This window comes from Typopeltis vanoorti, chromosome 16 (genome assembly GCF_054136105.1).
Source record: "Typopeltis vanoorti isolate ZY-2024b chromosome 16, IOZ_Tvanoo_1.0, whole genome shotgun sequence".
NCBI lineage: Eukaryota > Metazoa > Arthropoda > Arachnida > Uropygi > Thelyphonidae > Typopeltis > Typopeltis vanoorti.
In genome coordinates this window covers 49053279-49076967 of record NC_143564.1, presented here as the reverse complement: position 1 = coordinate 49076967, position 23689 = coordinate 49053279, and the positions used below count along the sequence as shown (strand labels likewise).

At 35.8% G+C, this 23689-nt stretch overlaps 1 protein-coding gene across 1 annotated transcript in view; it reads right to left on the bottom strand.

The window, feature by feature from the left end:
* The window catches only part of l(3)80Fj (lethal (3) 80Fj), a 770029-nt gene that overhangs the window by 634768 nt on the left and 111572 nt on the right, over positions 1–23689 (bottom strand). Inside the window, exon 11 of the mRNA XM_090405954.1 lies at positions 8287–8439. Within this exon, the coding sequence (XP_090262080.1) occupies positions 8287–8439 (153 nt within the window). The remainder of the gene's footprint in view (positions 1–8286; positions 8440–23689) is intronic.

Below are 23689 nucleotides of genomic sequence, written 5' to 3'. Positions count from 1 at the left end.
CAAAAAGATTAATAAAATAGTTCCCTCTCCACTGCCATTTTCTCATATCCCTCTCAACATACTGATTACAATAATGCTATTACTATTCCCTATAACTGGAGAACCTCAGGGGAAAAAAAAGCTAAAACTTTGAATACAATCTCCACATTGGTATCAAAATTCGTTTAAAGTTAGCTGACCTTATCTGCCCTCCTAAGGATCCACTTACTCTTCTCATCCACCCCCCGTTCCATGTTCCAAGTGGATGTTCATCATCATCATAATCAAATTCCTAACATATACCCTCAAGGGGTGTACAGGATATGATAGTACTACATGAAAAATTTACATCATTAATAACTTTCTATCTACAATTTTCCTCCAAATCAGTCTGTTACCTGTCAAGACTCCAATATTATCAGGTCTTATATTTCTGTCTTCTAAGGCACTTTTTACTGTATCAATCCACCCACATCTTGGTCTTCCTTCTCGGAGTTTTTCCAGGCAGCTGGGCAGAAAACACTTGTTTTGCTAATTTTTCCTCTCTCATTCTGTTTAACTGACCATACCACCTGAGATTAGTTATGCTAACGCATTCCTGGAATTATAACCATGTCAAGTTCAAGTTCTTTCCTAATATCCTTGTTTTTAATATGATATTGCCATTGATGCCATCTGTTCATTCCCCTAATCTTTCTCAGGACTCTCATATCTGTGGTCTCTTGTCTTTAGTCAAGTGTTTTACTTCTGACCCAGCTCTCAGATCCATAAGTTAAAATTGGTTTCAACACTGTCTTGTATAGGTAAATATGACCTCTCCATTGCTTCTGCCTTAGTATCACCACTCTGGGTCTGCCTCCCACTGACTAGACCTCAATAAAGGTCAAAACCGGTCTGGGAAGTGGCCCTTCCCTTAATGCATAGTCATTTACATATCTGCAAGGAGATGTGCTTTGCATTATGGGAGATACTGAGACAAGGAGTGATGAGAGCTTGGTCCACCTTTCCTGTGAGTTGCCAAGGGATGTACCACCTTACCTCAGTCCTGAAGATATTTTCAGGTGCAAACTTTGTTTGCATACACTTGGATAAAGGATTAAACTAAATTTATTATAGTAATAAGGATAAACAATATAAAGTAGCTATAAACAGTATAAAGAAGCAACAAAACTGCACCAAATAAAGATAATAATGATGACTTGCAAAGAGAACAACCAAATACCAATGAATTGCCAGTACAAGAACCAGAAGCAGAAAATAAGACTGAAAGCAACGTACAAATTTAAAAAAAAATACGAGTCTATAACAATGATGTATTAGAAAAATTGATAAAACATTCAAACTTTAACGTTACTATGTTAGACAACACTGGTGCAGCAAATTTAGTGTATTTGCCAGTGTATAAGACGCACCTCCTTTTTGTACACATTTTTTAGGAAAAAAACTTTATCACTGAATATTATAATGAATTTACATAAGGAAATTCAATAATTTTTTCTTTATATTCAGCTAGCATCTTTTGTGATATTTTTGTTTTAGTCCACATACATAGCTGGTTTCTATTCATGAATCTTGAACACCATGATGTTGATCCAGTAAAGTTGGCGATCTTTCCGTTAGTGGCTATCGCTTTCGCTTGATGAATAATCATTTTTGTAGACACTGAAAGACCTGCTTTTCTGTGGACTAAAATCCAAGTATTCAATTCAGCCTCAAGTTCTGGCCATTTTGCAGTTCCACTTCATAGGTTATGTTTACTGTGAGTTGCTTTTTTTTTTTTTTTTAGATCCTCTTCCTGATTTCACCAAGTTCTTATCATTTTCTGAGTTAGGGGTGGCCTGAAATGCCTCTCTGCAGCCCTGTTTCCATGTTCTTTAGCATACACAAAGTAGCTTGTATGCAATAATGCCAACGTTTTTCTGCCATAATTTGCTCTAATTTGCCATTAAATTTTCTCTAAAGAAATTTAGAGAAAATTTAATGGCATATCTGTGTTTTAACAGCTGTGATCGTCGATGACAGCGCATGCGCATCCACTGAACTCTACGTAACTGGAATGCTCTCACACACCGCAAGGAAGCAAGAAAGAAATTGCGTAACTCAGAAAAGAGAACATTTCCAGAAATGAAAGTACATAATAAGACACACACCTGTTTTTCACACCTATTTTCAAAGAAAAAAAGTGCGCCTTATATGCCGGCAAATACGGTAAATGTTTTTGATTTTGATGTAGGTATAACAAACAAAAAATTGTACATGGGCTCAAGTAAAGAAAGTGGTATGCCAAGGCAAACCAAAACATTCTACTGAATTTCCTAATGGTATATATATAATCACAAATTTCCTGTTAATTTACTTAAAATAATGCTGGAGAATGGTGAACAAAATCAAGAGATTGGATTGTCTGGAGCAAAAGGTAAACAAGCACACTTTTTCTTCTATTGCAGACTTTTCCATAAAAATTTGTTGGCCTACACATCCATTTTCTGCTTCAAAGTCTAGTTACTCAACTAAACAAAAATGGAAAAAAGTCATGAAAAAAAAATTTGTGAACACTAAAACAATGTTAATCATAAAAAGCAATATACAGAGCTGCAGAAGTTAGAAAAAGTCTTAGCAATTCAACAACAACTATGCATCATTATCTCCAAAAGCATATTATGTACCACGAACATGAATGGAAGAAGATATTACATAAAGTTTTAAATGTAACTTTATTTTTGAGCAAAAGAGGTTTAGCATCCAGAGGAAAAACACATTTGGTGGGTGATTCCAGAAATAGAATTTTTAGGAATTTTAGAACTTTTAGGTCACTATGAATGTCTAATGAAAAAACATTTGGGTAACATAAAACAATCCCAATTATCATATAACCAAATGCAACTGTATTATTTATCTGTTGATAAAAATTAATTCATGGAGTGCTGTGCAAAATCTGTAAGGAAAAGAATTCTCAAAAGAGCAGAGGCAACATATCATTCAATAACAGTTGATACAACTCCTGATTCAGCTCACATAGAACAAACTGCATTTGTTCTGCAATACTTGCACTTAAATGAACTTGGTAAAAAGGCTCAAAGCTGTATAACTACATAAACTTTGTCTGTATAAACCAACCATCACTTCTGACCTAATGTCCAATCCTCACCTTCTCGTGAGGCACTCTGTTAGGAATCTACAAGGATAGTCAATTAACAAAGATGGGCTTGCAATTTGGGATTTAGCTGATCAAATTGTATTCTTATAGAAATAAACCAAAATATAAAATGGTAAAACATGACAAAATTTACTGCTGCCTAGCGAGTCGCCTGGTTAAGCACTTGTTTTTGCCAGGGAACCAGGGAAAAACAGGCGAAAATTTGGAACAAATCCTGATATACACCCCAAATCCGCATCAACAGAGTTCAAGATCAATACTATCAACATAAGAAGCCTGAATGGAAAAAAATGGAGATAGCTAACGAATTGGATAAGTACCAGATCGACATAATCAGGGTGATGAAAACTGATGGCTCAAACTGATGGAAAAAAAACATGGTGAGATTTTTCTGAGCAATAAATACGAAATGATATATTCAGGCAAAGAAAAATCAAGGAAAACAAGAAGTAGGCAGAGTATTCAACACTAAATATGAGGCTAATCTTCTTGAATTGCATGCAGTCTGAAGTAGAGAGATGTCGGCAAATATGAGAATGGGGAACTGGACAATGAGACCTATTTGTGCCTATGGTCCCACAGAAAGTAATACTAAGGTAGAAGCGGAGGAATTTTTTGAGGCTTCAGAGAAAGCAAATGCAACAATAAGAAAGGAAAAGTTGGTCCTTGTTGGGATCTAAATAGCAGAGTAGGAAATGATAGTCAGATATACAAAAAAAAACCTGGGGTGCTTAAGGATCAAAGCTGTATAACTGAGAGGAGACCTCCACATAGCCTTTAAAGGAATGCTGAGAACCGACCAGGGCTTCTGACCTAAAGTCCAATCCTCACCTTCTCGTGGTGCACCCTGTTGGGTATCTACTTGGATACTGAACAAACGAGGATGGGCTGGCAATTTGGGATTTAGCCGACCAAATTGTATTCTTATTGATTAAACCAAAATAAAAAATAATGGTACAACATGACAAAATTTCATGCCGGCTGGAGCTTTGCCCGCTTAAACAAGCCCCCCGTTGTTTTGGCCAGGGAACCAGGGCGAACAGCGAAAAGTCAGCTACTGGAACAAATCTGAAAACAAACCCCCAACTCAACATCACCAGAGTTAAAGATCGGTACTATCAACACAAGAAGCCTGAATGGCAAAGAAATGGAGCTAGCTGAGGAATTAGATGAGTACCAGATCGACATAATAGGGGTGACTGAAACAAAAAAGACTAAAACTGGTGAGATCGTTCTGAGCAATAAATACAAAATGTTATATTCAGGCAATGGCAATCAAGGAAAAGAAGGAGTAGCCATAGTATTCAACACAAAACATGAAGCTAATCTTCTTGAATGGCAGTCAGTCTCAAGTAGAGTAATGTGGGCAAATATGAGAATGGGGAACTGGACAATGAGACTTATTTGTTCCTATGGTTCCACAGAAGGTTCTACTAAGGTAGAAGTGGAGGAATTTTTTGAGGCTTTAGAAAAAGCAACTGACAGAATAAAAATGAAAAGTTGGCCCTTGTTGGGGATCTAAATAGCAGAGTAGGAAATGATTGTGAGACATACAAAAATATTTTGGGAAAATTTGGAGAAAAGAGCAAAGCTAATAATAATGGCAAACATCTGTTGGATTTCTGCTCAGGACATGGACTGGTTATTACTAACACCATGTTCCAACATAAAAATGTGCACAAATTCACATGGAGAGAAGAGGCTAGGAATAAGAAAAGTCTCATTGACTATGTTATTGTTGATAGTGATGTTTTCTCCCTGGTGCAGGACACCAGAGTGTAAAGAGGATTTGAAATTGGAAGTGATCACTATTTAGTCTTGAGCAGGATAAAATTGAATTTCATACTGAAAACAATAACATGTAAGAAATTTTAAAGCGAATAAAAGTTGAGCAGCTCTCAGATGTGAACTGTAGACTAAAATACATAAAGATTATTGAAGAAAAAATGAAAGAGTTTGAAAACAGGAATCAAACCTTAGAGATTCAGTGGCAAACTCCGAAGAAAACATTGATTGATTCTGCGATAGAGGCATGTGGTGAGGTTGTCTGTACGGTTAAAAAAATCAGAACTCCTTGGTGGACACAGGAAGTTAAAGAGGCAGTGAAGGAAAAGAAATAAGCATATCAAAAGTTCCTATCCAATAAGTCAGCTTGTGCTCTTAGAGAATATAGAGACAAATGCAAGAATGCTAAACACTGTGTAAAACTAGCTAAACAAAAGTCATGGGAAGACTTTGGCAAGAATATAGAAAATAAATATGAAGAAGGTAGCAAATTATTCTGGAGGTTGTTGAAGAAGCTTAGGAATGGAGGAAAGAGTGCTGTAAAAGGAGTTAGAGATGATAAAGGTGACATGGAAACCGGAGAAAAAGATATCCTTGAAATATGGAGTAATTACTTTGAAAAAAACTGCCAAATGAAACAAGCAGTGATGACAGCACAGTGGTAAAAAACACTGACCAGGCATGCAGTCAGGAATACATATCCATACTTGAAGTAGAAAAAGCCATCAAAGGCTTGAAATGTGGAAAGGCAGCAGGAATAGATGATATTCGACCAGAAATGCTGAACTATGGTGGTATAAGAGTCTTACAGTGGCTGCACTGCATGGTCCAGAAAGCCTGAACAGAGGAACGAATTCCAGATGATTGGAGTAGAGCTCTCATAGTACCCATATATAAAAAGGGAAATAAAACTGCATGTCAGAATTACAGAGGTATTTCCCTAATGAGTGTTCCTAGCAAGATCTATGCAAGTATACTTGAGAAACGGTTGAGAAGAATTGTTGAAGAAAAGCTTGGTGAAGAACAAGCTGGATTCAGGCCAAATAGAGGCTGTCAGGATCAGATCTTCACTTTACGACAAATAGTCGAGAAAGCATGGGAATATAACAAAGATCTGTATTTAAGTTTTGTCGATTTGGAAAAGGCATATGACAAGGTGCCAAGAGAGAAGCTATTCAATACGCTGCAGTTATATGGTGTCAATGGAGCATTATATCAAGCAATACTTAGTCTTTAATTGAGTTGTAAGTCAGCAGTTATAATTGAAGGAAGTACAGGAAGATGGTTTAATGTTAAATCTGGTGTGAGACAAGGATGTACATTATCCCCTCTGTTATTCATTATCTATATGGATCACATTATGAAGGAAAGTTGTATTAAACATGATATCAAAATTGGGGATGTTAATGTCAGCTCTTTGCTTTATGCGGATGATGTTATACTTCTAAATATATCTGCTACAAGTCTGCAAGATTCTTTGACTAAATTGAATAGCTGTTGTAATAGATATGGTATGAAGTTCAGCAATAAAAAGACAAAGACAATGAAAATAGGCAGAATTATTGAAAATGTCAACTGTGTTGTGAATGGAGAACCTGTGGAACAAGTAAAACATTTCTGCTATTTAGGTAAGATTTTTACTGAAGCTGGTAAATTAAATATAGAAATAGACAACAGAATCAGTAAAGCTGGTATGGTGGGAAGTCAACTGAATAAATTCATATGGAATAAGAGAGAAATTAGTCGGAACACTAAATTAGCTGTATACAAGAGTGTTCAAACCAGTTTTAACTTATGGATCTGAGAGATGGGTCAAAAGTAAAACACTTGACCAAAGACTAGAGACCACAGATATGAGAGTCCTGAGAAAGATTATAGGCGTGAACAGATGGCATCAATGGCAATATCATATTAAAAACGAGGATATTAGGAAAGAACATGATATTGTCAGCATCCAGGAATGCGTTAGCAGAGCTAATCTCAGGTGGTATGGTCACTTAAACAGAATGGGCGAGGAAAGATTAGCAAAGCAAGTGTTCTCTGCCAGGTTGGCAGGAAAATGACCCAGAGGAAGACCAAGATATAGGAGGATTGATACAGTAAAAAGTGCCTTAGACGATAGAAATATAAGATCTGATAATGTTGGAGTCTTGACAAGTAACAGACTGATTTGGAGGAAAATTGCAGATAGGAAATTAATAATGATGTAATTTTTTTCATGTAGTACTATCATATCCTGTACACCCCTTGAGGGTACATGGTAGGAATTTGATGATGATGATGATGATGATTACAAAAATATTTTTGGAAAATTTGCAGAAAAGAGCAAAGCTAATAATAATGGCAAATACCTGTTGGATTTATGCTCAGGACATGGACTGGTTATTACTAACACAATGTTCCAACATAAAAATGTGCACAAATTCACATGGAGAGAAGAGGCTAGGAATAAGAAAAGTCTCATTGACTATGTTATTGTTGATAGTGATGTTTTCTCCCTGTTGCAGGACACCAAAGTGTACAGAGGATTTAAAATTGGAAGTGATCACTATTTAAGTCTTGAGCAGGATAAAATTGAATTTCATATTCAAAAGAATAACATGTAAGAAAGTTTTAAAGCGAATAAAAGTTGAGCAGCTCTCAGATGTGAACTGTAGACTAAAATATACAAATATTATTCAAGAAAAATTGAAACAGTTTGAGAACAGGAACCAAACCTTGGAGATTGAGTGGCATATCCTGAAGAAAACCTCACTATCTCAACAATAACATAGTCAATGAGACTTTTCTTATCCCTAGCCTCTTCTCTCCATGTGAATTTGTGCACATTTTTATGTTGGAACATGGTGTTAGTAATAACCATTCCATGTCCTGAGCAGAAATCCAACAGATATTTGCCATTATTATTAGCTTTGCTCTTTTCTCCAAATTTTCCCAAAATATTTTTGTGTCTCACAATCATTTCCTACTCTGCTATTTAGATCACGAACAAGGACCTAGTTTTCCTTTTTCATTTGTGCCAGTTGCTTTCTCTAAAGCCTCAAAAAATTCCTCCACTTCTTCCTTAGTAGAAGTGGGTGTTCATGAAATTGAAATACTGCTGCTTATGTCAGAGTAACATATTGTGTTTGTAATAACTTCATGCAATTGTTCTGAATCCATCTTACTCCAATTCCAAAGTTTATATATGCTGATCACTTCCTGCAAACTTATTTCTACATATAACAGCAAAATTCAAAAAACTTTTCTGAGTGATTCTTGCAATTTTTATTGCTGCATTTCTTAAGGAGGGAAAAAATAAAGAAAATATGAAATCTTCACATTAATAGATTTTTGTTTACATTAATTTTAATTAAAATCATTACCTTCCTGTTTGAGAACAGCAATAAAATGCTCTGCAGCTATCTCACTCAATAACTGTACAGAGGAACTGCCAGAAACTCCGTGGAAACTAAGATTACCAATACCACTAAGAACACCTTGTCTCTGAGTAACAACTGTTAATTTGCCTTCTGAACCTAAAAGCAAGTAACAATTCTGTGATTAAATGTTCATAATTTTAGTTATTTTATTTATAGAAAAGCAAAAGTATTAATTTTGTACATCAATATTATTATTTTAATAAATATTTTGAAATATATATATATATATATATATATATATATATATCTCTACTGAGGAGGTATTAACATTACTTAAGGACAAATTGTCTAAAAAGATATTTGCTTTATTAAAGCACTGTATTCAATCTGGCTACTTCAGATATAGGGACTCCATTTACAAACAAAACAAATGCCTAGCAATGGGCAACCCTTTATCCCCAGTTCTAGCAAACATTTTCCTGGAAGATTTTGAAACAAAAGCCATATCGTCCCTCTCATTTAAGCCGAAACTTTGGAGACGTTATTTTAATGGCATTTTCATTATATGGAGGACACACATCTCTCATGGATTTTCTTCAACATCTTAACAACCAGCATCCTAATATAAAATTCACTGCCAAACTAGAACAAAATAACTTCCTTCCTTTACTGGATGTAATTCTTACATGATACTCTGATAGATTTAAAATCTCCATATACCGAAAACCAACTCATACTAACAGATATCTGCACTGTCAATCTCATCACTTTCCACCACAAAAGCTCGGAACTATTTCTACCTTAGGACACAGAGCACGATCTCTTTCAAATGAACCAGATGAACTCCAAAAAAGAAATTGAACAATTTTCTCTTATCTTTAAACAAAATGGATATTCTGAAGAAACTATTAAGAAATTTCTTCTGGATCCTCCTAGGCAGCATACTACGGAAACTATTGATTTTAAAGGTAGCATGTCAATAATTTACATTAGTTCAGTCTCCAATAAATTGGCAAAAGTCCTTAAAAACTACAACATCAGGACGTTTTTCACTACACTCCCTAAAGTCTGTTCTCTATAAGCCATCTGAAGCCTATTCATCATAACTTGAAATATCCAGTTGTTTACAAGTTATGGTGCGACTGTAATATTCCTTATTTTGGACAGACTAACAAATCTGTTGAACTGCGTATTGAGGAGCATAAGAGAGACATCTCCTATAGAAGATCACATGCATCTACGCTATCCAGTCATGTTCTTTTCTCTAATAACCCTCATGACGATCTACAGAGTCACTCAGTTTGCTGGGATAAATCCGAAAACATTTTTTGCTGTAGTGATAAGTTTGAAAGAAAATCGTGGAGTCCAGAGAAATCCTCCTTAATCCTGAACATTTGAACAGCAATTTGAGTTATAACATCCCTAACAGCCATACTGCAGTTGTTCAATACTGGCACTCACGAGAACCTGCAAGCATGCATGCATGCAACAAACAACAGCACGTTAGATAGAACGACTTGAAAAATACGTTTTTGTGTCAATTATGTATTGCATTTTATTGATGTAATCAATAAAATGCAATACATAATTGACACAAAATTATGTATTGCATTTACCTGTAATTCTAAGTTTTTAGAAATTTCAATTTTTTATTACTGTGTTCTACCTTTAGTGGATACCCGAAGAAGGCTGTAAAAGGCTGAAACTAGTTGTATCATTATCATTAAAATTTAATATTTTATCTCGGTTTAAAGTCATTTAAAATAAATATATAAAACATATAAAGTCATTTAAAATAAATATATAAAACATATAAAGTCATTTAAAATAAATATATAAAACATATAAAGTCATTTTATATATATATATATATATATATATATATATATATATATATGACAGAATGATCATTGACTCGGTTAACATACATAGTTTTATGAAAAATATTGAACGACTAGAACCGAGATTTAATTAAAAAGGTTTTAATATAAACACACTACTAGTTTCGGCCTGTAACAGCCTTCTTCAGGTGACATTATAAAAGAAAAAACACTAAACATTGAGGGTTAAAAGACTATGAACATCATAGACAGTCTTTATACATAATTAGCATTAAAACGCTGTAGTTGTATTTGAAGCTGTTCTTTCATTTGTTGCATTGTTGGGAGAGTGCGTGCTTGCTGCATCACGTGAACGCCAGTACATGATTACAGCTGAATGACTATCCGGGAGGTTGTAGCTTAAGTTGTTATTTAGATGAACAGGATTGAAGATGATTTCTCTCGATTCCACAATTTTTCTCTCTATTTCGTCACTGCAACGGAAGATGTTTGTAGATTTTTCCCAGCAGACTTTGTGACTTTGGTTATTATCATTAGGATTAGCCGAGAAGAGGATATGACTTGATAATGCACTTGCTCGCTGTCTCTTGTAAGTAATGTCTCTCATGTGTTCTTCCATATGCATTTCGACAGATTTGTCTGTCTGCCCGAAATAAGGAATATCGCAGTCACATAATATTTTATATACGCCAGGGTATTTGAGTTGATGATGACAAGGTTTTGGGTGGCTAATTAAGGAACGGATCTTTGGAAGTGGAGTGAACAAGGTTCTGATATTGTATTTTTTTTAGAACTTTTGCTAATTTATGTGAAACAGTACTTATGTAAGGAATAGATATATTGCTTTTGAATCTATTTGTTTCTTCTGAGTGATGTCTGGGAGGATTAAGAAGGAATTTGTTAATGATTTTCTTGGAATATCCATTAACTTCGAAAGAAGTTTTCAGATGGTTTATTTCTGTAAGCAGTTCATTTGGATCATCAAGAAGAGAATGGGCTCTATGTCCCAAGGTGGAAATTATTCCAAGCTTATGAGGAGGGAAATGATGAGATTGACTGTGCAGATATCTGTTGGTATGTGTGGGTTTTCTATATATCGATATTTTTAGTTTACCAGCAGAAGAGCGAGTCAGTTTGACATCAAGAAAAGGCAAGGAATTATCCGTTTCAAGCTCAGCAGTAAACTTAATACTTTGATGTCGGCTATTGAGATGTTCGAGGAAAACCATAAGGGATTCATGTCCATGGCTCCAAACAGATGAAGTCCTAACATTACTCAAGGACAAGTTATCCAAAAAAATGTTAGCCTTGCTTACACATTGCATCAGGTCCGGTTACTTCAAATTTCAAGATAATATTTACAAACAAAATCATGGACTGGCTATGGGTAATCCTTTATCTCCTGTTCTTGCAAATATTTACTTAGAAGATTTTGAAACCAAAGCTATCTCTTCCTTTATTTTAACACCTAAAGTTTGGAAACGTTATGTGGATGATGTCTTCATTGTTTGGAGCCATGGACATGAATCCCATATGGTTTTCCTCGAACATCTCAATAGCCGACATCAAAGTATCAAGTTTACTGCTGAGCTTGAAACGGATAATTCCTTGCCTTTTCTTGATGTCAAACTGACTCGCTCTTCTGCTGGTAAACTAAAAATATCGATATATAGAAAACCCACACATACCAACAGATATCTGCACAGTCAATCTCATCATTTCCCTCCTCATAAGCTTGGAATAATTTCCACCTTGGGACATAGAGCCCGTTCTCTTCTTGATGATCCAAATGAACTGCTTACAGAAATAAACCATCTGAAAACTTCTTTCGAAGTTAATGGATATTCCAAGAAAATCATTAACAAATTCCTTCTTAATCCTCCCAGACATCACTCAGAAGAAACAAATAGATTCAAAAGCAATATATCTATTCCTTACATAAGTACTGTTTCACATAAATTAGCAAAAGTTCTAAAAAAAAATACAATATCAGAACCTTGTTCACTCCACTTCCAAAGATCCGTTCCTTAATTAGCCACCCAAAACCTTGTCATCATCAACTCAAATACCCTGGCGTATATAAAATATTATGTGACTGCGATATTCCTTATTTCGGGCAGACAGACAAATCTGTCGAAATGCATATGGAAGAACACATGAGAGACATTACTTACAAGAGACAGCGAGCAAGTGCATTATCAAGTCATATCCTCTTCTCGGCTAATCCTAATGATAATAACCAAAGTCACAAAGTCTGCTGGGAAAAATCTACAAACATCTTCCGTTGCAGTGACGAAATAGAGAGAAAAATTGTGGAATCGAGAGAAATCATCTTCAATCCTGTTCATCTAAATAACTTAAGCTACAACCTCCCGGATAGTCATTCAGCTGTAATCATGTACTGGCGTTCACGTGATGCAGCAAGCACGCACTCTCCCAACAATGCAACAAATGAAAGAACAGCTTCAAATACAACTACAGCGTTTTAATGCTAATTATGTATAAAGACTGTCTATGATGTTCATAGTCTTTTAACCCTCAATGTTTAGTGTTTTTTCTTTTATAATGTCACCTGAAGAAGGCTGTTACAGGCTGAAACTAGTAGTGTGTTTATATTAAAACCTTTTTAATTAAATCTCGGTTCTAGTCATTCAATATTTTTCATAAAACAATATATATATATATATATATATAAAATGATAGTGGAAATAACATCATTACAATCTCTCTCCCCACTCACCAAAAAAAAAAATGCACCTTGACATGGTGTACATGGGGAAGTGCTTGGATATACCTATAATCTCGAAAGCTATAACAGCTAACAGGTAAAAGGGGACAAGTCCCACCTTGATTGGCTGGCTTGAGGTTTACCAGGAAAGGAAAGCAAAGATCATATGTGCTATTAAAAAGGTTACAAAAGGTACCTAAAATTAAATTCTGATATACACAAAATTACAAGGCAAACAGCAATAAATTGAGAAACAAAAGAAAAGCAAAAGATTTCATAATTCTGGTAGGTACCAATGACTTAACTAACAATAAATTCAGTATGAGAGAGGACATGAAAAGTTTGTTGGAAGAAGCAAGAATGAAGAGTGAGAAAGCAAGAATCATTAGTAATTTACCTAGATATGACAGAAATGAATTACGAAGCAGGGGCTATGATGGCAAACGATTCAATATGTAGGCTGTGTAGAAAGAATGGATGCGAGTTTTTGGATGTGTGGAGTGAGTTTCAGAGAAGATTAAATTTGTATAAGAGGGATGGTCTACACTTGAATGCGTTTGGCATCAGGGAAATTGAATTCTGATGGGAGGAATCATGAGAATCTGTGTGTGTAAGAGTGGCAATGTTAGGTAACTCTGTTAATGATGGGAATGATTATTATTATGAAAATTGTTAAGATTGCTTATTTTATTTCATCTCTATAAAGAAGATTTTTTACTCCAAGAGTTTATTATTCACGCAAGGGTTCAATTCCAATTGGTGTAATAACTTTTAATGTTTCATTTACAATCCAGAAAATCACTGACTCAAGACCAAATACAGAAATATTTAATAAAACTGAAACAATATATTCACTTTAAATAAAATTACATAACTACAAAATACTAGATCCAAGGCCTTCTAAAGTAAATCTATACATTAGATTTTCTTATCCAAAAATATTAATATCATTCATTCTCTGACTCTTTCTATTATTGAATTGTTTGACATATACTTAATCATGTCTATGAGACTAATTACTGCTTACACAATAACAAAAATGTTCAGTCAGTTTCTTTGTTAGGCCCTTTCCAAAAAAAATAAAATTTTCTTCTTTTTCACAGGATCCATTTTTATGTAGCATACAATATTATTCCTCCTGTCTCACTTAAGTATAAATATTCTTACCACTTGCAATTCAATTCGACTCATAATTTGCTAATTTTTTGTACCGAAGAAAGAAGTCTCTTCCACTACTTCATAAACAACATATCTAAGTTGAGCTAATTCCATCACCCTTTCCAGTAGAAATAACAAATAGATTCAACATCTTTAAGACAAATGAAACCTTCCAATCAGAGTTTCCTTGAACATTCAAATTAAAACTTCGACTCCAATATCTTCTTTTATAAACTAAACAAATTGTTGACAGTCCCAACTTCTCCAGTTTAAAGACTCACAGTTCTACGATTCTGTTTCAGAATATTCTATTAATATTCTTCCGACTGTCACAAAAAACGATGAGGAAATTGATGGGTAGCCAACAGAGAGAGAGAGCATTTGGTATCGGAGTAATGAGGAAAACAAGAGAGATCTAATGGAAATTTAAGAACACAGAACCATAAAATTTCTCCAGTCTGCGTTCTAAAACTTCCATTAGCTCTCTCTTGTTTTCCTCAAACATTCAATTAGAATACCAACTACAATATCTTCTTTTATTTACTAAATACTTGACAGTCACAACTCCTCCAGTTTAAAGACCCACAGTTCTCCGATTTCTTTTAGGAATCATGTATTAACATTCTCCCGAACGGCACACAAAATTTAAAAAACTTCCTAAGAGCAAAATTTCTCTAGTCTGTGTTCTTAAACTTCGTTTAGCTTTCTCTTGTTTTTCTTGTTACTCCGATACTGAATGCCCTCTCTGTCGGCTGTCAATCACCCATCAATCTCCTTGGCGAGTATGCGCACTCCATGTAAATTGCAAGCGAGAAGCTAAGTATAATGGCTGCAATATCTTCTATTATTTACTAAATACTTGACAGTCACAACTCCTCCAGTTTAAAGACTCGCAGTTCTACGATTTCTTTTCGGAATATTGTATTAATAATCACCCGAATGTCACATAAAACTTAAAAAACTTTCTAAGAGTAAAATTTCTCTGGTCTGTGCTCATAAATTTCCATTAGCTCACTCTTGTTTTCCTCGTTACTCCAATACCGAATGCTCTCTGTCGGCTGGCAATCACCCATCATCTTCGGCGAGTATGCGCACCCCATGTAAATGGCAAGTGAGAAGCTAAGTATAATGGCTGAACATGTCTCCATTAGAGTAACGAAAAAGACTTTTCAAAACACAACACTTAATCATTTTAAATTACAATAAAAAAATTTAATACAACTATCAGAATCCAGGTAAGTATATCAATTTCACATGGTTTACATTTCATTTTTACAATAATATCAATAATGGGCACATTGCAAATGTCGATGTACATGTTATGAAACCTAAACTAATAATATACTAACCCAAACAATTTGTAAAAATATTCATAATTTAAAATTATGATTATTTTTACAATTGATATAAGACCTAACATAGAGGGAAGCTGAATTCTGGTGGAAGGAATCGTGAGAATCTGTGTAAGAGTGACAATGTTAGGTAACTCTGTTAACGATGGGAATGGTTGTTATTATTATGGAAATTATTATGAAGAGAGAAAGATTCTGTATTCATCCAGTTTGGGCCTATCAAGAATGTGTAATGATGCCTGCATAAGTAAGGCTACAGATAAGAACACAGATCTGCAAGGTATCAAACTGTGTTATGCAGACCACAGACAAGTATATGCAAAAGAGCATGCAGGGAAATTATTGTCTGTACATGAATGCTAGGAGTATATGAAACAAAGGAGTAGAGTTTGTCACCTTGGTTAATATAATGCAACCACAAATTGTAGGCATTAGCGAGACCTGGCTATCACAAATAGACGTACTAACTGAAATCTAGTGCAAAGGATGCAGTATTTTTAGGAAGGATAGACAGGATAGGAAAGGAGATGGGGGGGGGAATGCTGCTAATGACATCAGATGACGTGAATCCAGTCAGTTGAGACTTGCGACTCTAATACTAGTAACAGTTTTTCATGTAACAGTGAGTTACATGCCATCTAATGTGAAGTGGAGTCTAACAAGATTAAATACATAGTGGAGTGTTGTCACAGACCTGGTGGATTGGTTGCTAGTGATGAAGAAATGCAGCACCAAATAAATACGATGGGTGCGACAAGACTAATCATAGTATGGGACTTTAATTATCTGAACATTAATTGGGTAGATATGAAATCAAAAGAGAAGAATGAAACTGAATTTGTTGAGCTGTTACAAGACAACTTCCTCAAGTAACATGTGACAGAAGGAGCTAGTGGTCAAAGAGTGTTAGATCTGATTATAGTGCCAGAGGAGGTTTCAGTTAAAGACTTAACTTTCTGCCTCCAGAAAGTTACTACTGCATGATTACTGGTGACAGTAATCATGCAATAGTACTCACTTGTGAAGTGGCTAAATTCAAAAAAGAACTACAAAGCCGAAAAGTATGACCACCTCAGGATATGCTAGGTTATGTGCTATAGTATCAATTGTTGGATGGGAAGGATATCGACAGTGCATGGGAAGCGTTTAAAAAGTACTTAAATGATGAGATATCAGAATGTGTCCCTAGAGTTCAAAGAATAAATAGAGTAGGAGCAAAATGAATGTGTAATCTAATAAAACAAGAGATTCTTAAGAAAAATATGTCTGTTATGGCAATTATAAGAAGCAGGGCAGAAGAGTCACGAGTGTTGTACAGAAAGCTATGTCTGAGTATGAAAAGAAACTGGCTTTGCAAGTTAAAGACAATCCAAAAGACGTCTATCATTATGCTGCAAGTAAAAATAAAATAAAAAAATCAATCTGAAAGAATAACTCAACTGAATGCAGACGGTATGCAGGCAACCAATGCACAAGTGATAGTTCAAATAAAAGCTATCAATCTGGTATATGCAATGAACTCACAGCTACCTCTTCTCCGTACGAGGAAACTCATGTGGACAAGGAGGAAGTATTAGAGTTGCATAAACTGAATATGAATTCTGCAACAGGACCTGGTGGGATATCAGCATGGATGCTAAAAGAGTGTTCAGCTGAACTGGCTATTCCTTTGATTAGGCTACATAATGAGTCTCAGAACAGGGAAGATTCCACAGGAGTGAAAAGAATATATGGTGATCCCATTGCACAATCAATATCTCAGGAGTGGTGGTGAAGATTTTGGAAAAGTTGGTCAGGACTCGCATTCAGAAATGGCTTAACTAAGGGAAGGTCATGTTTTAAGCAACTTGCTCACAATCTATAATAATATTACCACTGAGTTAGACAAGAGGAATGGACATACCAATGATACTTTTGGATTTCATCAAAACTTTAAACAGAATGCAGCATGAAATACTGTTACATTTACATAATTGGAGAATATGGGATTGGATTATAAATTATTGGCATGGGTAAGAGGATGGCTAATTGACAGATATCAAAAAGTTGTATATAGGGGTGTGAATCTGCAAGATTCAAAGTAACCAGTGATGTACCACAAGGATCAATCCTTGGTCCCCTGTTTCAATCTGTACATTAATGACATTGGGAAGGATTTAACATGCAGCATACAGCTATTTGCTGATGATGCAAAGATAGGTAAGGTAATCAGAAGCGCTGCTGATATGCAGTACTTGAAGAATAATTTGAATAGGCTAGAATTGTGGGCATGTGAAAATGGATATCAGTTGAATATCAGTAAATGAAGTCATGCACTTTGGTGTGATTAGACATCCAATGTTAGATTACATTGGTGGGTTAGGATAATGCTAGAAGAAATTGAGGAGGCAAGGGATCATGAGAGTTTTGGTAGACAGTGAGATGAAGTTCAAGGGTCATATAGCAAAAATTGTGAATACAACTCAGAAAATAATGACATTGCTGAAACAAACCTTGACATGTAAAGATGAGGATATCATTTTACCTCTTTACAAGGCCATGATAACACCTCACTTGGACTACTGTGCACAGGTCTGGTCTCCTGGTTTCCGTTGTGATTCTGATACAGTAGAGAAAGTGCAAAGGAGAGTGTTAAAATGATATCAGGATTGTGGAATATTGATTATGAAGACAGATTGAGAATTTGTAGACTGCAGACACTAGCAAACAGAAGAAAGAGGGGTAATATGATTGAGACATACAAACTTCTAAAAGGGTCATACAGGATTTCAGTTGATGGAATTTTTTATTTTATGGAGGGTTGGAAAAGGACGAGAGGGTATCCTTGGAAGCTGAGAATGAATGCCATAAAAAGGTGGTGAGGGTTAGATTTTTCTCTCATAGGACGGTATGCTATTGGAATGGAATGCCATTGGATATGGTATATGCAAGCAGTGTGAATGAATTCAAGAACAAATATGACAGCTGGTGCGAATAGTATGGTCTCCCTCGATGAGTTCCTCCTGCAGGTCTCTCTGAATAATAATAATACAATAAAGGTACAGGTCTATGCACCTATATTGTTATATGATGAAGAGGGTATTAATGACCTCTACAGACAAATAAACTCCATGATAAAACAAATTCCAAATAAAGAGTATATCACTGTCCAAAGAGACAGGAATGCAAAAAGGTGTGAAATACTGGAAGAAATTTTCTCTCTCATTATGTTGCATTTGGGTTTGGTGAAATCAATAACAGAGAATACAGTTATTGATTTTCCTTTCAAAATAATTTAACAATTGCTAACACTTTCTATCCTCATAAACCATCAAGAACATGGATATGAACATTCCCTAATGGATCGGCCCACAATTTAATTGATTATATATTTGTTTGGACAACACATAAAGCATCAGATAACCTTCCTAAGACTAGATCTTTTCCAGGAACCAATTTTGGTAGTGACCACAACATGGTTATTGCTCCCTTGAATCTAAAATTAAAACGAGTGGAAATGAAGGAGGCCATGAAGAGGATGAAGAATGGAAAATTGGTGGGCCCTGACAGGATCCCAGTGGAGGCATGGAAGGCATTGGGAGGGAGAGGGAATTGACCTGCTGTGGAACCTGTTTATGAAAGTTTACCAACAAGAAAATATACCTGAGAAGTGGAGGGAAAGTACTCTTGTCCCCATCTACAAGGGACAAGGGGATACACAAGACTAAGAATTGCAGAGGAATAAAGTTGATGAACCACACAATGAAAATCCTAGGAAGGGTTCTCTTAATGGAATATTGAGGGAGGAGGTGGTAATTGCAAAGGAGCAATTAGGCATCATGCCTGGTCGATCAACGACAGATGCTATCTTCGAGTTATGGCAGATGATGGAAAAGTTTCAAGAGAAATAACGGGAGCCACATCTGGGGAAGTTGAGAAGTCTAACTCCAAGGCAAGAAGTCTGGAGGTGTCTGAGGGAGAAGAAGGTACGGGAGAAATATGTCAGGTTGGTGCAAGAGATGTACAGAAATGTAAAGACAAAAGTTCAGACCTGCCTGGGACAGACAGAAAGTTTTCAAGTGACAGTTGGCTTGCATCAAGGGTCAGCATTAAGTCTGTTCCTGTTTAATATTGTGATGGAGACGATAACAGAGGAGATGTGAGAAGACATGCCTTGGACAATGTTGTATGTGGATGACATCTTGTTGTGTGCAGAATCAAGAGAAGAAGTGGCAGCTAAACTAGAAAGATGGAGGAAAGTACTGGAAGAGAAATGTACGAGACTGAGCAGAAGTAAGACAGAGTATATGTGTTGCAAAGTGGACGGTGGCCAGGAGACAGATCTGGAGCTGGAAGGAAATGTCATCAGGAAGGTTAGGGACTTTAGATACTTAGGTTCAACAGTTCAAGAGGATGGAGAGGCTGAGAAGGAAGTGGGATGCAGGATACAAGCGAGATGGAGGAACTGGAGAGAGATAGCTGGAGTGCTATGTGATAAGAGGATGCCGATAAATCTAAAAAGCAAAATCTATAAGACAGTAATGAGACCAGCTATGGCATATGCTATGAAAACTGTGGCCCTGAGGAAAAATAACATCAGTGGGATGGAGGTAGCAGAGATGAGAATGCTTAGGTGGATGTGTGGTGTGACCAGAAAGGATCGTCTGAGAAATGACTGTGTTAGGGGAATGGTGAAAGTTACGAACTTAGGAGCGAAGATACAGGATGCAAGGTTGAGATGGTTTGGTCATGTGATGAGGAGGGAGGACGAATATGTGGGAAGAGAGGTCATGCAGATAGATGTGCAGGAGAGGAGGAAGCACAGGCAGCCAAAGAAGAGATGGAGGGAGCTGGTGGAGGAGGACTTCAGGATGAAGAACTTGGATGTGGTTACAGCCCAAGACAGGAGGATGTGGAGAAGACTCACCAAAGACAGTGACCCCACTTAAGTGGGATAAGCTGCAGAAGAAGAAGAGTCTTAACACAAGCAAAGACTGCCAAAAAGCAACCTCTCCTGCAAGGAATTTGAACCACTAGTAGAGATATAAAAAAATAAAATTAAATAAAAAAAATTACAATTACAAATAAACAGGAATGATACTGTAGTCGATCTGTGTGTTGGTATAATCCTACCAACCCAGATCAGAACCCTCCCCCAGTCTCCTAAAAAAAGTTACCTCCTGGCTGTGGAAATTACAAATAAACCATACAATTCCAGACCTCACCCCCAAGATACATGGGCTGCCAAAAATCCACAACTAGTATATGCCATTATGTCCAACTATGAACTATGGATGGCATTTATTCATCCATATACAAACTAGCTGAACACTTAGCCAAAGTACTCACCTGCAACACCTATTCACACATTAAAAAAAAAAAAAAAAACTTTAAAGGGCAGTATAGAAAACATCATACTCCAACACACTGACATAATGATCATTTTTGATGTTGCCTCTCTATTCACCAATGTTCCTCTTAATGAAGCATACTTCATCAAAAGCAGAGTTTTTTTCCAGCTATTTCGCCTGGCAAGGAAAATTCTATAAACAAAGTAAACTACTTCATCAAAACTTTTGAATAAAAAGGCCTTCACCTCTGCCCCACACAGCCAACTGTTTGGCTAAACTGCATACATAATATATTCTCCATTCAACCATACAGTTCTGAGGCGGCTCATATAACACACCTTCCTACCACATCTTAATAACCAGCACCTCAGGATCCAGTTCAACTTGAAAAGTACTCCCCTTCCTAGACACCCTGATTATACATCCATCTGACAGATCCTTGGCATTCTCAATTTGGGATTATTACAACCCATATAAAAGGGTAAAATTTATTAGCTCTGATAATGATGCTCCCAACTAATGAGCTTGAACATACTCAACACTTTCTTAGCCATTGGTACAAATCAAAATCCCAAAATTATTACAACCCCAAAACCACACTCCTCTTCAGAACAGAGGCTGCACCAAATATATCACATCCCATATATCAGAGCACATCTGAAAAACTCGCAAAAATTCTCAAGAAAACAATCTTTTAATCATATAACAAACTGGCATATAATAATGTTGGAGTCTTGACAAGTAACAGAATGATATGGAGGAAAATTGTAGATAGGAAGTTAGTAATGATGTAATTTTTTTCATGTAGTACTATCATATCCTGTACACCCCTTGAAGGTACATGGCAGGAATTTGATGATGAACAAATTGGCATTCCAGACCCTGTCCCAAGACATAGGTGGTGCTGGTAGCACCACCTATGTCTCGAAACAGAGTCAGTGTCTACAAGGCACCATGCAACTGTAAGAAGCTGTCCTACTGTTGCCAAACAGGCAGGATGGCCAACATCTAATCACTAAACACAGGAACTCTCCATTTCTACCACTACAGCAACTTGGGACTTACTGAACACACCTTGGACGAACACTCAACACAGAATACAATGGAAAAAGGCCATCATACTCCACCAAAGCATATTTAAATACGAGACTTTGCCTGGAATTTGCCTCTGCTTTAAGTAACTACATAAATCTCATTATTTAGAATTTTGGACTTGTCTCTGTTATTCTGCTTCAGTCATACTTACCCTATGTAGTGCCTGAATGCCATCATCAATTTGTTCTTCGATCCCTAATGATGGCATTGACTTTGCTGAAATACTGGAAATATTAACTAGAGATATCTGCATGTCTGAAAATGGCAAAGATGTTGAAAAGAAATAACGCAAATCTGGATGGTCCTCAATACAAAAATCAAAATCATCAAGTACTTTGGCAGCTAACAGAAATATACCCAACACTTTTGTCAGAAAATTTAAAGAAACTTGCTGAATCTTATATAACTCACCCCATGTAATAAAAACAAAACAATTATCATAATTAAATCTGGTCCTCATTTAGTAAAAAATTTCAACAACGGAGACTTTACAGTTAGCCTGAATGCAGCTACCATCTTTTTTCTTTCCATCCTACTTATATATTGTAATTCTACTGAAGAAATATACTAAACAGTACACATGCTAGTCAAGAGTTTCAGCTAATAAAACATTTTTCTCATATATGATCTACATACACCAAAATTCAAAAATTACATCTGAATCCCATATGAACCAACAGTTATTTGTAATAATCATTCCTGATAAAAATAGCTGCAAATTTTCTTAATGAGAGTTCATTAGTGTCCACATACAAGGAGTACTTCTACAGGGTAACCTGTTTGCTAATTATATTGGTAGCCTATAATCCAGAATTGTTCATATGTCCTTCATTATGTTGTCTGCATTCCTCTCACATTTCTTGGCTATTTTCTAATTTCAAGAGCTTCCCAAAATTTTTCATCAAAATTATACCTAGAAGGACAGAATAATTTTACCTGATAGAACTAGATTTAATGTTCAGCATTTATTACATATTCCATGAACCTTCTGGAGAGACACAGAATGTTGTTTTTCTGAAATACATTATTCCAACACTACAAACAGACAGTATTATTCATACATCAGAAAAGACTATCTAATTATTACTGTTTTCAGCTGACCTAAATTTTGTCAAAATATATTTCAACAAAAATTGGGTCAGCTAAAGACAGTAATGCAAGCAAAGGTTGGTCAATTGGTAGAGTCTCCGCAACTAATGGCTCACCCAAGTTAAGCAAGTCTGAGCACGGTTAGTAGTTAGAAGGGGAAAATCGTTCAATGCTGTTGCCACTCTGCTGAGGACTGGCCATTCTCGCAGGATTAATTTCAGCCTGTAAACTGACATATGTCAGATCTCTGTATCCTCGAGGGCACATGGGGATATGACAAAGACAGTAATAATTAGATACTATTGATACGTGAATGTATGATGTATGTGAACTACCTTACATTATAAGGATAAAGCAAAAGCTTATTATAGGATGCACAATATCAGCAAGATCAACAATCAAAATCAACAATCGTCAGACTTCTAAGCCTCATTCCACGTGGAATTTAAGTTTATATTTATACATTCTCTGAAATCACAAAATAAATCAGTGGCTGATAACAGTGTTGCAATATACATTATAATGACATCTGTGGGCAATTCCTGATCACAAACCACCAGCAAAATGACCAAACAAGAATCAATGTCTATAGATAAAAATATGATTTATTAACAACACTTCAAGAAACTAAACATTTTCAATTTTAACTTTTAACTAATAAAATCAACTGCCACTAATTTATGTTCATGAACTGGGTGGATATAGAGAAATCTCTAATTATTGAATTCATGCATTTGAAACCTAGCAACACTGAAAGCTTAAGATTTAAAAATCAAATAAAAAGAAATATTATAGTAATGCCATGTTTAATCT